A 17,738-nucleotide genomic window follows, 5' to 3' on the forward strand; every position below is an offset into this window, starting at 1 on the left:
AGTTATGCCGCACTGGTAAAATTAGATTTTTTATTTTTTTTTCTTGTTCTGCTCTTTAGTACTTTTTGGTATATATTTCCTGTGCAACAGATGGATCCTTTTTGTTTTGGTAAAAACGTATGGAAGTCATCAGAACCATGGACAATTTTGAGTTGGCTACCCAATCTTTTGATTTTACTATCTAACCTTTCAATTTATTTGATTTGAGCCAGTCAACGGCATTATGACTTCAAATTTGATTGTGCCATTTATATTTATATGTTTAGTTAATATACTTCATGCAATTCTCGCAGTTATAAATTAATAAATTAAGTAATAAATTTTAAAGTCAAAGTATCATTGACTGTTTCAAATTAAACAAATTGAAAGATTGAGTAGTAAAATCAAAACTTTGAAAGGTTGGGTAGCCGATTCAAAATGCTTCATGGTTCGGGTAAGTTATGTATGTTTATACCTTTTTTTTTAATTTCGGCATCTGATTTTACTACTATATACTTGACAAATCTTGTTTCAGTAATTAATATTTCAAACAGTTGTCTCATCAGTTGTTGTAATTAGACTCTTAAAGAGCTGCTGCCCCAAGATCATTTGGTTGGTTATATTGTTCATATATAAGTTGGAGAAATCCATGGAGATAGTTCAAATATTTCGATGCAGGAGCATCATTAATTTACGTTGTGCTTGAATCAGGTTACCTGCTCTGCACTTGGGAACCTAAAGCGAAAAACTCGAGGTACATTTTTTTTTTTGTTTTCTTTTGTACTTTCTCGAACAACATGATCAGACAAGGAATGGTATTTATTATGTTGTTAGTATAAATTCCATTAGTCTGATCTAGAACAGTTTTGCAAACTCCTTACAAATCATTGGATTATTCTGTCTCAATTAATTGCCCCTCTTTTCTCTCCAATGATATACGGTTATATCTCCTTGCGAACCAAATGAATACTGCTAACTCAACCAGAGTCAATCCCGCCATGAGGAAGAAGAACCTCTCCAAATGCCCATGATTCAGATCAGACGGTATCCAACCCTTTCTTCCTCCCTTCGCTGTGATCACCATCACCAGTGTGAGTATCAAACTGCACAAATAACTTCCTATAGAAGTAGAGGCCATGCAAAGACCAATCCCTAAGCTCTTCAATCCATCCGGGGCCTCTGTGCCAAAAAAATCATATTGACCTACATATACGAAAGCCTCTGCTGCACCGATTAATACATACTGAGGTATTTGCCAAAGCAAACTTAGTGAACTCATTTCCTCTACTTCCTTTGTGCAATGATGTTTTCTTTTTAGCTCTATTATGCCAGCTGTGACCATTGCAATAGATGCTATCATCAGACCTATTCCCATTTTCTTAAGATCTGATGGAGCAGTAGGGGCTAAGTTGGTTAACTTGGCGTAAAGTGGTACAATTAATTTGTCGTAGAAGATAATGAAGAATGATACACTGACAATATCAAAAACTGTCATGCTCGCAGGGGGAATGTGGAATTTATTTACTGTGGTTTTCATTGCGGCTCCTTGTTCGAGAAAGAGTGAGTACATTTGTAGAAAAATCCCCGAGAAAGTTAGGGTGCAAAGCCAGACGGGTAGAAGGCGGAGCACGGACTTCACCTCTTCTACCTGGGTAACCGTGCAAAGGCACCATGAGTTGTTCGGTTTTGGATCGTCAATCCTGTCTTTGGCGGTGATCACCGCTGCGTGATCAAGAAACCTGTTTCAAAGGATTTTGCAACTTTGAGTAAGTGTTATCTTTTTCATCCAGTTCTTTTATTGGTTTTGGAGTTTAGATAGGCAAGTTAATTCTAGTTTGCGTTTGGGTTGGGGGGGTGTTGATTCCTTGCATTTTTTTTTTCTTTTGTTGTTCTGGCTTATTCAGCTCCTGCAAGCATGCAATTGTGCAAATACTCCTAGAAAGTTGATACTTGCATCCATATCCGCCGTATGTATCTACATTTGTGTCCCTGCCACGTGAATATGTGCAAATATCTTTTTTGAATAGACACCGAAAGTAGGGACTGCCAACGCAAGCAAATACCGACTTTGCAGGGGTATTAGTGCAAGTTGGCATATTTTCAGGCGTATATGCAAAAAAACCCTGGATTGGCCAAACAGGGCAGATCATGCCACAGTTAAAAGCAATATTTAAAAGCAATGAACATGATAAAAGTGGAAAAAAGAGTTGTCGTAGGTGTGAAAATCTAGAGGATAACATAGCAATAACGCATGTAATTACCTGAATCCTTTAGTGTGAAGTATCTTCCTAGCACCATGAGTAGTTGTAGTTGTTCCATGAACCTCGAATAGCCCATCGTCATGCAATGGGATCTCAACCGTCGATTTCCTCCATGCGGCCACCACCACTTGGAAAAACCTTGAGATCGGGTTCCCGCTGGCCTTAAACCTCCTATACCTCATGGTTCCACTCAAGAACATTAAGAAAGCAGTCCCTGCACTAGCAGTAGACACCCAAAATCCTAATGACCAATCACCCAAATTTTGTATATATGCCAATACAGTTTCTGATATTAATGATCCCAGGTTTGTGGCAACATAGAAATAGCTGTAGAATGACTGATTTGAGGAGTTCTCTTGTGAGTTTTGTTCATCAAATTGGTCGGAGCCGAAAGTGGCAAGGGAGGGTTCATATGCACCATTGCCTAAGGCTATTAAATAAATGGAAAGGTAGAACATGGTAATTTCAAAAGGGGAGTGGGAATCGCATAGAAATCCTAGCTTGCCACAGCCATGTGGTTTGAGTAGTAGAAAGGAAGTTGTCATTGAAAGCATTGCCAAGCCCTGTACAAAGTAGTTAAAGGGATCAAATCTCTATAAGTGATATCATTGTATTCACAGAAATAGAAAGTCTTTAATAGCCTCTGCATTTTCACAACAATTACAAAAATATATTTGGAGTCAATTCTAGTTTCATGGTGGATTTTCGTTGCGATCACGTTGTGTCATATTTATGTTTTAGCTGCATATATAAAGATGATCAACATGATGCATTTGAGAGTTTTTTGCAGTGATTTGTCTCATATAACCTACTTCAAACATTATCAAATAATAGAGGGATAGAAGTTGTTTACAATAGCAAAGACAAATTGGAAGATGACGCATGTAGTGTATCGACCCAAGTATGCATCACTCAGAAAAGCACCCATTAGAGAGAAGAGATGGACCGTCCCCATCCACCTACTGAAGGTGTTGGCTGCCTCCGCATTGGTTTGATTTAGAACCCGTGTTGCAAAGAGCACCAGGTTCACTTCAACGCCAACAAAGGCTAGAGTAGCGAGTCCATGATTCACTGTCAACAAAGATGCTGCAAATTAGAGGGAGTTATTATGATGCTTTGAAAGGAGGACACCGGTGGGGGTGTTTTGGTGGGGTGAAGAGGAAAGAGTTACTATGAAGATATGAAAACCAAGAACTTTTATGAGCAAGGACATCCCATTACAGGAAGAACTAGCAACTGAAATTAAATGATTGACCAATCAAAATCAGTGATGGTAAAAGCAGTAGTGATAATAAGGCACATAAACATTACCCAAATTGAGAATAGCCAAGAAAATGAAAGAAATATACATAGCAAAAGTAACGCTGGCGGCCAACCGCCTTTCTTGTTCCTTATCTCAGGCTTGTAATCTCCATCAATGGGCTCATCCTTGATATATCCCTCAGCTACTATGGTGCTTTCCTGCGTATAGGAGAATGACTAGATGAAAAATATAAATAGATTAACAAATGTTACAGAGAAACAGGCATGTTGGCAAGTGCTGTTTGTATCTACATCATCAGATGAAACATTCAGGCAAGGATGCATACATATTAGGCTGTTTTTCAAACTACAATAAGATCATAGTATTTTCTTAAATCATACCTGTTCCAAACCTTGCTAATTCATCAGACTTGCCTAGTCTTAAGAATAATAATTTTCTTCCATTCACAAAAGAAATTTTCTTCGATAGTTAGATCATTTGGAAAGAAAATATAGTACTATTTTATTACATTTTATGATTATTTCTTACCTTATTGCTTTTAAGAACCATCGTGGTTAAACAAGTGCTTAACTTCTCGAGACAGCCATGTGAGTGCTTATTGGGAGGGGTATGTGTGTGTGTCCTTGAGAGAGAGAGAGAGAGCCATTTAAGTGCTTGTAGGAAGGAGTGCGTGCGTGTGCGCGTGCGCGATCGACTTTTCCAACTTGTTTCAAGGGGGGGTTGTGTGTGTGTGTGCACATGAAAGAGAGAGAGGTGCCATATGTTGTATATAAAGAGAGACAGGGGTCATAGTAATAAATGTTGAAGGTGAGAAAGTAATCTAGCATTAAAGGAGTAAATGACCACTATATCAATGCTTAAGGGATTTCCTTTTTGTCTTTTGTATGTCAAAACTGATGAAGTCATAGCACGGTATCAAACTAAATATAAGTATATCTAGGAAAATATATATATAAAGTATATCTAGTAATTCATTAATAGCTATGGTGAATGAATGTGCTTATTTATCATTGCATATTCAAGTTTTGAACATAAAAGATGCTGCTATTTGGGGCATATTGGGCATGACAAATGCTGTTTATGGTGTGCAATTGCATGAACAGTAAGCATTATAATCAAATAATAAGGGATAAACTCAACTTCAATCTGAAAAGGAAAACGGAAAAATGTAAATACACCATTCATTCTGACTATTCGTGTTTAATATATCCTTTTTGTTTCTATAAGATGCTTTATGAGCAATGGAGAACACTGAATACCGCAACAAATTATGCTTTCCTCTATTTCATTTCATGATTTCTTTTCTTCTTGTGTACTAACAGTTAAATCAAGAATTTTACTTTTCAGAACTTAAAATGAGTAAAACCATCACCACCGGCATGATACCGTAAAATTTGTGAGCTCATAACAAATTTGTGCATGTTATTCAGGTCATTCACAATGCATACTCTTCAGTGCTTTCATCTACTTACAATTCTTTATTGCCAACTTATGCATTTTATAGAGATTACAGAACTGACTCGAGCACAAGCGATTAATTGTGTTCTTGTTTGGTATATTGCAGGAAATTTCACAAGTTGAAAAGTGTAAATTTCAACTACCTCAGAAATCATGTTCGCGAGCTCGGAAAGGATATTCTCAGAAGTTTTGTACAGTCCTTCTCAAATGCGCATCACTGTTCTAAAGGTATGATGTAGTCTAATTTCGGTCCAAATGCTTTTACTACAATTACCTGTATGGAGTAGATCTTCTTAATGGTGCTTCATGAATGCCACTTCACTGTCAAAATAATGGCACATTAGATCATAGAACTTATCAACATACAAGGACTAGCATAATAGTGCCAACACTGGAGACAGATTCGGACCTATTAGGATATTTAGATATGTTTTTTTAAGGGCATATTTTATATGAGAATTATAAGTATAAGTATGTTATCTCTTATCTGTTTGTAATATTATTTTGTCACTTTTACTCTTTCAAAGCCAATGTGGAGCTACGAGTTCGGGTCCTAACCCAACAAGGCCTCGAATAACACACAATATGGCTCTGGCCCAATTTACTTGGAGTGAGCCCGGCCGAAATAACCCAAAATTGTGTTCTATTACTTGTAGCAACAAGCCCTAATGGGCTTAGATAAGTTGAGCCCATTTTTTTTTTTTTTTTTTTTTTAATTTTACTGCCAAAGAAAAAAAAAAAAAAAAAAAAAAAAAAAAACATATGTTGTTGCCAATTTACGATACGAGAAACAACTATTTCGGCTACGGGCATGTTACCTGTTCGCGACCTTAATTATTTCGACCAAAATTTTTAAGTATAAAAAAGAAATTAAAGGTTTTCAAAAAATTTTATTTGATTTTTTTAGTCTAAAACAGTGTGAATTATTCCATAGCCAATACTTAAAACCTAATAAAAAAAAACTTCTCACATAATAATGGTATAAAAATAAAATACTTATTGACATTATATCACATAACATGATCACTCCCACTGCTTTATTCTCTCCTTTTTCTTTTTGATAAATCATTTTTTTATTTTAAAAGAAAGAAAGAAATTGGTCTATATTAATGCAGTTTTGAGATTCATGTTGCCCGCATAATGAAAACCGAGTTACCTGAGGACTCTACCAATTTTTTATCCTTTTATTATTTACACACAATTCGTAAAACAAATAAATTTAAAAAAAAAAGAAAAAGAAAAAAAGCCACACTCGGTGGAAAGAGAACCTCCCCTCCAAAGCCCAGTTGCCACTCTTTCCTTAAGCCCCACCGCCGTATTCTCTCTCTCTCTCGCCACCAAATTAACTAACCTTCCTCTCTTCTTCATAATATATATATAAAAAGCTCAAAACACACACACACACACATTACATACACCATATAAACGCCCAAAGGAGGAGGAGGAGGAGGAGGAGGAGGAGGAGAAACCCTAGACCTTGTCGCTGCGACGCGAGGACACTGGACTGATCATCAGAAAAAGAAAGATGCCCCATGACGACGGCGGTGCCAGCGGAAAACCCGAGCGGCGCTACCACGGGAGCGGCGCCGGGCGCGCGGTCTGCTCGGGCGTGCTGGCGTTCGTGGTGATCGCGGGGATTGTGGCGCTGGTGCTGTACCTCGTCTACCGCCCCTCCCGCCCCCGCTTCTCCGTCACCGGCGCCGCCATCTACGCCCTCACCACCAACTCCAACGCCACCGCCGCTGCCAACCCCTTCGCCTACCCGGCCAACCCCCCCGCCGTCGTCGCCACCATGCAGTTCACGCTCCTCGTCCGCAACCCCAACGACCGCTCCGCCGTCCGCTACGACCGCCTCTCCGCCTACGTCTCCTACCGCGACGAGCCCCTCACCCTGCCGACGCCGCTGCCGCCGCTCATCCAGGCAAAAAGCCCTCCTTTTCTTTCTAATTATTATTATTATTATTATTATAAACAACCTGGTTGGTTGTCTATGATCTCGATTCGAAGCCTTACACTATTATATTTTTCAAGTATATATATGTAGATTAAATTCAATCTGAAATCATGAATGAGCTTGCGACGACTACAAATAATTGAATAAATATTATTATGCGTGCAGGACAGCACAGCTCGGTGGCGGTGTCGCCGGTTCTGGGGGGCGGGCCGGCGGTGCGGTGCGGCACGTGACGGGGACGGCACGGACGAGGCCTACGGCGTGGTGGCGCTGCGGCTGGTGGTGCTGGGCCGGGCCAAGTTCAAGTCGGGCCCGTTCCACAGCAGGTGGTACGGCCTCTACGTGCGCTGCGACGTCCTCGTCCGGCGTTCCGCAGGGCGCGCCGGCCCCCTTCTCGGCAACGCCGACGGTCACGTCGACATGTAAACATATATAGATTATAATACAATATTATATATAATATATATATATTATATAGTCGGCTACGTGCTAAAGCGCGGCGACTTTGTTTGAGAATAAGCCTCCTTCAATATGTCGAATCTTATAACTTATTCACTAAGGAGAGGATGTTCGTTGTTAAAGTGCTTTGAGTAATTAATAGTTCCAAACGCTTGCTTTAATGCTATATCATATATACTATATATATATGGCATAATCCCAGTATACATATCATATAATATATATATGTACATAATAATATATAAATATATAATATATATATCCTAGATCGTATTAATTTTTTCCATCAGATTCAGGACACTACAATATTGCACATGTGAATAGGAAAAGGTAAGGGAAAAAAAAAATCCTCATCTTTTTGGTCTTCTTGTGTATGAAATTAATTAATAGTATACCTAATAATTCTAACACGTTCATGTTAGAATTAACATTGTTTCTTTACTTCGAACAATTATAGATCAATGCAGTGTTGTTTGATAAGGCCGCGTACATACTATATGTGTTATCGTTGAATTTCTTTAGCAGTTTCTATCCCCAAGTAGATGATTAAAAGCTTATATTAATTAGATTGTGTGTGTGTGTGTGTGTGAAATGTGTATATTAGAAATGGCAAAAATAATAGAAGTAGGCCAAAAAGTCTACAACATGTACACTGCTAAGAAGTAGTGGGTTTCCTTTATCTATAGACATTAATATATTGTTTACCAAAAAGTTTATCTTTAAGATCACTAAAACCAGGAAAATTAAAGAAGCTCCCAGTTAATTAATATTCTTCCACTTATTAAATTAAGCACTAAATCTTCTTTTCTTAAAGGAACTTGTGTGTGTGTGCGTGTGTGTGAATTATTATCTGTACCATAAGTTTAATGGGAAAGGATTCTATTCTCGCATGTTAGTGCCGTGGTCACAAAGGAAACGGAATATGATTCTCTCATCTTTTTTTAGTTTTTATTGATGCGAAAATTAAGTGACATAATAATTAAGTTCTAGAAGGGGAAAGGGATGAGCATGCACTCCCTGCATGGGAGTGCCAGCTGGCACATGGTGACATGCGCACGTGGAAGTTCATACTGAGGTGGCCATTTTCGAATCAGATGCTTATGTATTATCACTATTTAGTACAGTTGAATTTTTCTCGAACAGGACAACTAAATAGATCGACGAGATGAAGCACCTGTGTATGTATTTGTTTTTACTATTTGATGAGAGCTTGTTTAAGAAAAAAAAACAAAAAACAAAAAGCTAAAAATTTACATCCCAATTTTAATTTTCTTGTTACCCAATAAATACTTTATATGTCATAATTGCTAGAAATTCGTCAACACTGCATGTGTGCTGTCCAGGACTGAAAAGAAAACTATCGACTATTTATTTGTACGGTGTGTTTTTTCGAGATTTCTAATAGTGACAAGCTTGGAGACCGCCCAGCTTGGAGATAGGGGGGTTGATGTGACCTCGATATGGGATAGATGGATGACGAGAAAGGTACTGCAGAAGCCGTGTTCTACGATATTCGGTTTGATAGTCTGCTGGTGGATTATTTTTGAAGTTAGGAATGGAGTGATCTTTAGAAAGACCCAATCGGACCCCATCCTTACCGTCTTCAAGATTAAGCAGTTGACGAAGTTTTGGGACTAAGCTTTGTTTGCCCGTTTGTAGTGTTTTTTTTTTTTTTTTTTCACCCTCACCGAGGCTTCTGTTGTCTCAGCCACGTAGTTTAGTTCATCATTTCAATAAATGAAGCGGGTAGCGTGCTATTTTTTTCTAAAAAAAAAAAAGAAATTCGTCAACGTACACTCCTGCAGTCTTTTATATAAAATTTTTTTATACAAAAAAGTAAGAAGAAAATTAAAAATACCTAGTGAGACTACTACCCCAATAGATATTAAAAGAGATGGATATAAATTAAATAAAAAAAATTAAATAAAATTATGAGCTTACTATAAACTCAGTAGTATCTCTTATTTATGAGCCATGTGAGTTAAACGTTATTCTTTGCGATCTTAAACTGCCAGAAAATAATATTAAATTAGTTTCTCAAGCTCAAATTTTGCTCTCACAAAAAGCCCTTCTGATTGGGCTTAGTGTGGTTCCTTCCAATATTGGCTGAGGCTTAAGACCATTTTTAGGCCCAAATCCCTTTGGGCCCATATTAGGGCCAACATTGTCCAATATGGTCTAAACACACACGAATATATAATGCGTTGCGAACTTTTCTCCAGATAATAATAATCTCAACGCGAACTATTATTCAGTATCTCTCTTATCCTTCTCTCGTCTTCTAACTCTTGAAAACTCCAGACATATTATTTGTGGGCCTATCCGAGCACTATCGGCATAGCACGAGGACTCCACTGCATTTTACCCCAATATTTTATAAAAAAAAAAAAACTCATTGTTTCATTGTGTGATCCAACCTTTTAAAAGCGGATAGGACCAAATAAAGGATGGCCCAGAAAAATCGCCGGAAATAGAGCGTATAGATACATAGCATATAGGAATGTGATTTATTACACTTATTAATTATAGATGAATGCATACATATTATCTACCACTTTATTGCATCCTTTTCTCCTACGTATGGATCCTTTGCTTGACCCAAAAGAGGCAACACCGAAAAAGGTTGCTATTAACTCCATGTCCTATATATATGAGTTGTGCTAAAATACTATCGGTAGTAAACGAGTCGTTTTACTATCGATTTGTTTTCGATGATAGAACTTTCAAATTGACGATCGGCTCCGTTGAATATAATCTATACCACTTGAAGTGTTTAGAAATTAAATTTCAAATCTTTTCGACATCATTCGCCTAATGATCAAAGAGTTTCAAAATTTGTAATTTTAATGGTCGATAAGAGGCGTTTTCTCGTTTAACGGCGTAAAGATATCCAAATCAATTGAATTTTTGTTAGAAAATTCTTTAAACTATTTAAAACAAGATCTATACTCTTGATCTTGATTACAAGACTCCTATCATCATTTTTTAAAAAGTATTTATTTTCAACCATTCATTTTTCTGTTCACTTGATGGATAAAANACATAGCTTTGCTTCACATAGCAGCCTCAGACGCTCCAATCCATATCTATCGGCCGCCACTAATATATGTTGCACCATTATTGTCGAAGTGCAGATTGAATCTGGTCCAGTTAGTTCATGGACACTTGGAAATTTATCCGAGTATATAAAGTGAAGCATGGCCTGCAAAGTCCAAATATATATATATATATATATATATATAAAAGCATTAATTGATGATATTCACGTGAAAAGTTTCCGAGAGAACAAGTATATATCCATAGTTCTACTTAGTGGTGTAATGTATATTAAACAACGCTAAAGTATTTTTCACAAAAATGTTATTGAAAAGAATGATACTGTATTGAATGCAAATTAGAATTTAAACCTTTTATAGAATGTTGGAACTGAGCACTTTAATAGTTCGATTCATACTTTTCCTATAACTAGTTCTTGACTTAAGCGTTGTTTAATGTGTTTTATGATCAGGTGTTATTCATATGACTCTAAGCATATGTTATTTTTGGTCATGAAAATTTGAATATTAAAGTGCTTATATTTATTTTAGGATTTTTGAAAAAATATTTATGACCATTTCTTCGTGGGGTCCAGTGGTGGGCCCGCGCAGTGGGCTAGGCCACGTGGGTGAGACTGGGAAACCATGAAGGGGCTCATGGCTCTGTTTGGAGGAAGCTTCGAGCCTATTTACCAAATTATAAAGGTTGGACCCCTACATATTTATCTCATGTTTTGCAGTAACTGGATATGATTAATAAATTAAAAAAATTATATTACTTAAATAAAAATTAGTGGGTATTTGATTTGGCCTAGATTTTAGGAAATAATTTTAGAGCCAAATTTTCTTTTTCTTTAATAAAGCACATGGTAACCTATTTTGTAAAATTTGTTTCCAATTTTTAGAATCAGATTTGTGATTTTAGATGCTTCAAAATGAAAGTCAGTTAGAACCTGCTTCCTAAAATTTAATATCGAATTCAAAAACAAAGTTTAAATTCAATTTTAAATATTAAATTTTAAATTTTAGCGTTAAAATTTAAATTAGACTTAAGTTGCATCATTTAAAATTATTTGAGATTAAGTTGCAACTTCTTAAATAGTGCAATTTTTTTCTCAAACGATAATTTCTATTTTGTGTGATGCAAATTAGTATCAAATAGTTTTAAATGCTATAACTTAATCTCAAGTAATACAATTCCGTCTCAAATAGTACAATTTCTCTCAAACAATACAGCTTTGTTTTCTTCTTCTTTTTTTTGTCTGTTCTTGGTCTTTTTTGTAACCATTAGGACATATGATAGTCTTTCCGAAAGAAGAAAAATACATATATTTTAAAATTTTTTAATTTTTTCTTCTTATTTTTCTTTTATTGTCTGTATTTTTTTTTCCGCTATTGTGCCCCCTCCTTCGCCCTCTGCTGCAACTGTCATCCCCTCCCTATTGTCCTCAAATCTTGCGGCGCTCTCTTCGCCACCGCAGTCCACGGCCACGCTCTCTGCCACAACCTTACCGTCATAATATGTGTCACATCTGAGCCGGTGTTGGCAGAGCTGTGAGCGAGGTAAGAGAGGAGCACGACATCGATGTTGGGGCAGTGGGGGAGGAGGAGAGAAAGAAAGAAACGGTGAGAAGAAAGACAAATAGGAGAAAAAAACAAACGGTGAAAAAAAAAAGAGAGAAAAAGAGTAACAGGGATATTTTGATCAATTTACTAAAAATTTAGACTGAATTTGCAAATTTCAAAAATATGGTCCGTTTTTCAAAAAAAAAAATTCAAAACCGATAAAATTTTCATGCAAAAAGTTTTATAAAAAAGACTGCTGACATATTTAGCTTTGAAAATTATAAAGCGACCACCACCGATATAATGTGAGAAATGTTAGTCGTTTCCACATTATCAACCACATTACTGTTATATCAGCGATCTATCACCATTCAATTAAGTTAATTAGATTACAGTTCTAGATTACAACAATGTGAAATATATCTATACTAGAAAGTATACAAGAAAATTAGCAATTGTTTTTTTAAACAAAAAGGTGGGTCCCACTTGACAGAGCAAGGTGGGACCCAATGCCGATCCAAATGTAACGAACCGTCCATACATGATCCCACCGCCCTGACCATCTCCACCCGTCACGAGCGTAATCGTGACATCGACTCCGCCCCCTCCCCCCATTCATTTCATTCTTCTCCTGTAGCCGCATCCGTACAAAACACCACATTAACCATGCAACTGAACCTGTTTTTTTTCCTTTTTTCTTTTTTCTTTTTTTTTTTGAAAAAATAAACATATAGAAGAGAGTGTAGAGATGTATTCATGTACATAGAGAGAGAGAGAGAGAGAGAGAGAGAGAGAGAGAGAGAGAGGAGAGAGAAAGAGAATCTATTTTGAAATTTCAAATTGTAGCCGTATCCAACACCTCTCTCTCTCTCTCTCTCTCTCTCTTACCTCAGAACCTGAGCAATTGCACGTTTTGTCTGTTGCTTACAGTGAATTAAATTTAAAAAAAGTTAACATTGCAGTAATTAAATGTATTGTCCATGGTCCATGTACTGCTCGTTCCCATAATGCAACTTCGTCCCTGTACTTCTAACTCAAAATAATCATGGACGTGTTCCGAAAGGAGCAAGCCCAGAGACCGAATTCAGTGATTTCCACGAACTCGCGTCGCCTTCTTTCCAGATCCAACATTTCGCTAAACAATTGCAGAAAGCAGAAGAAACAGCTGCGTTGCATCGGATCTTCGTACCGACCGGTTCGTCACCACCACGGAGAGATTCATCGAGCAATACACCACCTTAGCTAGCCCCTCTAAACTTTTACGTACATGTATGTGCGTTCGCAGTTCAATTCCTAACCATTGAAAAAGATAAGTTGCCACGAAGAGATAGTATAAGGAGTATCATCACATTTAATTTGCCCTAGTAATTAGTAGTCTATTGCCCCCTTTAACTGCACCCTGCAGAGAAACTTATATTGAATACTTATATCCAAATGTAATTAATTTACAGCACCATTTCCCACCTCATTTTCACCGCATATTCTTTTTTCTATTGGGGATCAGGTGATGCTCACTAACAATAGGATCCTAGCTAATTCATTTAATCTTATTGTTAGGCAACATTAATTAATTGACAGTAGATTAATCGCCTAGCTAATCACCTACACGCACTTGAAAATCAATATATCAGGTAGGTAAAAGACTTAATTATCTAACCACAAGAAAATCGCCTTTACGCACTTTCTAAAAACACCATTTATTTCAGCTCGGATTCTCCTACGATATCGCCTGCGCTCTTTTTGAAGAAAACCAATTATTTCAGCTCAGATTCTCCTCTTCTTAGTTATTATATTTGGTTTAGATTTGTAGTTATCTAAATTGGGGTTAAATCCTAATCTAATTAGGATTATATATAATTTAGATTTAATTTGGCATATATGGATTATAATTAGGAGTATAATTCTAATTGAATTAGACTCTAATTAGGATATATGTATTATAAATACATGCTACGGCCAAATTAATCAAGCTGCGACCAAAGATTAAGAGCCATGGAAATTAATTTAGGTGTTGGTGCTCCGTCCGGTAAAGAAGCAGCCTCGACTCAAAATTAAGCTATGCTCTAATTAAGCTATATATTTGAGGAGAGTTGACCGAGCCATGCAGGTTGGTCTCTACGAGGAGCCGCAGCCTTAATTAAGAGGTGATGCTTAATTAAAGTATATATTGAGTCGAGCCATCTGTTCTTTGATGCTTATATCCGTACCACAACTGGGACGTGCGACGTGGTGCGCTTCGGTAAGAGGGTCGAGCCACTTAAGTTTTGTACGGATGCTAATTGCGGCGTTTCGGATCTAATTACGTTTTGGTCTTTTGAGAGATCTTCTTTGTACTCCGCCTTTTTCGACATTAATAAATTATTTGCTCCGTCTTCGTCCGTGGACGTAGGTCGTTGGCCGAATTACGTAAAGATCGTTGTGTTCTTTCCGCTTATCTTTTCATTTCCTGCATTAAATTATTTTCTGGATCTATTTTTCGTCTTTCCGATTTTAACAGTAATGTTAAGAATGGACTACAACATTACTCTTCGGGCCTGTTTAGTTTAGGGATTTATAAGGTATTCTTATTTTCATACTTGATGAGAATCACCAATAATCCAATCATAAGAATATGCTAGTTATTAACAACTTCCTAACTCAAGCAACTTTGACGAGTTCGAAACAAATTTGTTATTCCAAATACAAAATATATAATATTTTCGGAATATTATAAACCTAGAATCAAACGGCACCTTAGGATAGTGTGTTGGGAAATTAAAATAATGTTCATCCTCTATATTTTACTTTCTTCTACTTTCAATTGATTTTTTTTTTTTGCTCTCTCTCCATTGTAATCTTTCCTTGCAAGTCTCTACCTCGTCAACACTTTTAAATATATTCGCACCGATTTATTATTTAAGAAATCGATGGCTGCACCCCATATTTATAACACACACACACACACACACACACACACACACACACACACAAAAGTGTACAAGTACTGACATTTTTTTTGTATATATATATATATTGTAAGGTTATTNTATATATATATATATATATATATATATATATATATATATATATATATATATATGAATGAGAGCCTCTATCTCACATATGTCATTCCGAATAACAAACACTAAGATAGTCAAAATTTAAGAATAAATATATTTTTTGAATTATTTGCTATCAAATCAATATTTTTTTTAGAATAAAATAACATGCTATCAGCTTCATTCTATCAAATCAATATTTTAGTGAATATAATATGCATGTATCAATATCAATGGATCAAGTTCAGTGAGAACCATGTGGTTCTATTTGAATAGTTTCTCTTTATAACAGCATACAGGGGCGAATTACTAAATTTAGATGGTTATACATGAAAAGACACCAAATATATTATTTTATTGTAGTTGTTCATTGACGAGGAAAGTGATGTGTCCATCTACATTGGTGAAAACATTTCGTCATCACTTCAATTCCCGAAGCGGAATCAGAAAAAAAAGATCAGGCATTATAACAACTTTTTGCTGTTTATCAAACAATCAAACAATTCCTTCCCCAAACCCCGTAAATATTTTTATTTACTTTCCTTTGTTATTTTCCCACTTGTGTTCTTATTTTGTATTTTATATATATATATATATATATAGAATTATACTACTATACTATCAATAATACCAAGTCCTTAGTACTACTGAATTTTTGGCCGTTGGATGAAAGGATGTGCGGTTAGGATGATAGTGGTCCTCAATTAAATTGATAGTGGTTCTCTAGGGTTGAGTGGGTGGTTGGTTTAATAGTATAATCTAACGGATGGAAATGATCAAAAGGTAGATCTAACGGTAGAAAACTCAATAGTACCAAAGATTTGGTACTATTAATAGTATAGTAGCCGAACTCTCTCTCTCTCTCTCTCTCTCTCTATATATATATATATATATATATATATATATGGATAAAATGTACGGGCAAATCATATATTATTTCCATTTGCCAGATCCGATCCTATACTTTTAATTTTTAACATTCTAGTTGTTGATCCATATATGTTGCACTTAATTTATATATCATTTGAATTTAAGTATTCGGGAGTCGTTATTTAGTTCTACAAGTAATTAGTAGCAGTTGTAAGGAAAAAAAAATCAAATTATATTTACCTATATTTAAATAAATTTAAATAAGTAAATTATTTATGACATGAAGGTAAAACAGTTATTTTACATCAAAGCTAACGTTAAGTTCCAAAATGGAAATAGTATAGGGACTGTTTATACATTTATCCATCACTAATTCAAAGGCCCTCTCAAACGTTTCGTTCATCAACGGATCCGCTTTTCCCGCTCTGTGACCCTCCCCCTCCTTAATTGGCCACAGTTCACATGCACCACTCTCACTCCTACTCTATTACTCTCGCTCTTAAATGATTCATACTCACACTCATAGTGTGTAGAGAGAGAGAGAGAGAGAGAGAGAGAGAGAGAAAGAAAAAGGAAGGAGAAAAAAAAAACAACGGTGGTGAAGCTCACAATGGGGAGAGAGTGGTATACATGGGGTCGTTCTATAGAGAGAGGGGAGAAGGAGAGCACTGGGTGCATGGGTGGCATGTTGCATTACTTGGATTTCCACCACATTCTCTTCTCCGGATGCGGCGGCGGCGGCGGCAATGGAGGGGCCCGGACTCCGCATCCGGACTCCGCCGCCCTGTCGCTGGAGTGTGTGAATTTTAGTTCCAAAGGCGTCGAAGCGCCGAGAAACAGCTTGGAGCTCGATGAAGGGAAAGCGACGACGGCAGATGATCCGACCGTCGACGATGAAGTCTTCGACATTCCGGTGAGCTGCAGAATATTGCTTGTATACAAATTGATAGTTTTTTTGGGGGATGGTTTCTTATGAGTATTTTCATAGGTTGCGGTACAATTGGTAATGAGGACAAAGAAGAAGAGTGCTGTGTTGTCGGTGGAGGACGAGCGGCGGAGCTCGCAGGCGGAGACTCCGAGAACGCCGAGTGTCATCGCTCGGCTCATGGGCTTGGACGAGCTCCCGGAGCCGTCGACGCCTCCTCAATTGGCTTCCGACAATCGGAAACAGCATAGTGCGAAGGAAGTTGTAGAAAATCCCCAAAAGAAAGAGATCAAGAAGTCGAAGTCGGCGGCGAAGAAGAACAGCCGTGAGCTCGTTGACGAAACTACGAAAGAGTCGTCACCGCCGCTGATGAATTTACGGAAGCCGCTGGGGAGCTTAAGCTGCAATGTTGCTCCGGCTTTTGCACGAGAGAGGAGAGATGCGATCCTGTGCCGGTCGTTGCCAGACACGCCGCGGGCGTCGTCGGCGAGGCCGTGGGAGGTGGATCCGAAGAGGCATTCTCTACAAGAGAGCAGCAGCAGCAATAACAATAACAATAACAAGGCAGGGATCCAACATGAATTCCCATATCTATGTGAAGCGGCGGGCGACAACTTGGCGCCGCCGCATTCGCCGTCGGTTTATGCGGCGAAGTCGAAGAAGAAGGAGCTGCGGAAGCACTTCCAGGACGAGAACAGAAGCCCGAGAGGCCAACACTACGCGCGCGAGATCGTCAAGCAAGTGAAGGAAACCATCATCAGCCAAAGAAGAGCAGTCAGCGAGGAAGTTTTAGCCAAATCGAAGAGGACTTTCCGACCGATGGCTGAGAAAAGAGCTGCGCCCGACGACATGCCTCCGCCTCCGTTTCCGGCCCCACCTCCGCCGTCCTCCGTATCCTCACCTGCTATCCATCCTCAGAAAAGAAGAGG

The 17,738-nt window shown here is 37.6% G+C and overlaps 2 protein-coding genes across 2 annotated transcripts; one reads left to right on the forward strand and one right to left on the reverse strand.

The window, feature by feature from the left end:
• Positions 5-5,062, reverse strand: LOC109707908 (protein NRT1/ PTR FAMILY 7.3-like). The gene is made up of 5 exons (XM_020229445.1): positions 4,033-5,062; positions 3,590-3,701; positions 3,094-3,311; positions 2,241-2,803; positions 5-1,718 (listed from the first exon to the last, which is right to left on the reverse strand). Exons 1-5 carry the CDS (start codon positions 4,051-4,053, stop codon positions 872-874), a joined length of 1,761 nt encoding a protein of 586 aa, XP_020085034.1. The 5' UTR covers positions 4,054-5,062; the 3' UTR covers positions 5-871.
• Positions 5,700-7,279, forward strand: LOC109707383 (NDR1/HIN1-like protein 12; the record flags this gene model as incomplete). Its single annotated transcript, XM_020228618.1, is given in 2 exon segments — positions 5,700-6,941; positions 7,092-7,279. Coding segments are annotated over 2 exon segments (642 nt in total), but the record flags the coding sequence as incomplete, so codon positions are not given.

This window comes from Ananas comosus, linkage group 3, assembly GCF_001540865.1.
Source record: "Ananas comosus cultivar F153 linkage group 3, ASM154086v1, whole genome shotgun sequence".
Taxonomy (NCBI): Eukaryota; Viridiplantae; Streptophyta; class Magnoliopsida; order Poales; family Bromeliaceae; genus Ananas; species Ananas comosus.

Excerpts from the sequence above, each read along its gene's own strand:
- LOC109707908 (XM_020229445.1), bottom strand. The coding sequence starts at position 4,053 with ATGGTTCTTAAAAGCAATAAG. Across the intron at positions 3,702-4,032 it reads TGGTTCTTAAAAGCAATAAG|GAAAGCACCATAGTAGCTGA; the intron begins GTAAGAAATAAT and ends TCCTATACGCAG. Across the intron at positions 3,312-3,589 it reads GCCAGCGTTACTTTTGCTAT|TGAATCATGGACTCGCTACT; the intron begins GTATATTTCTTT and ends CTTTGTTGACAG.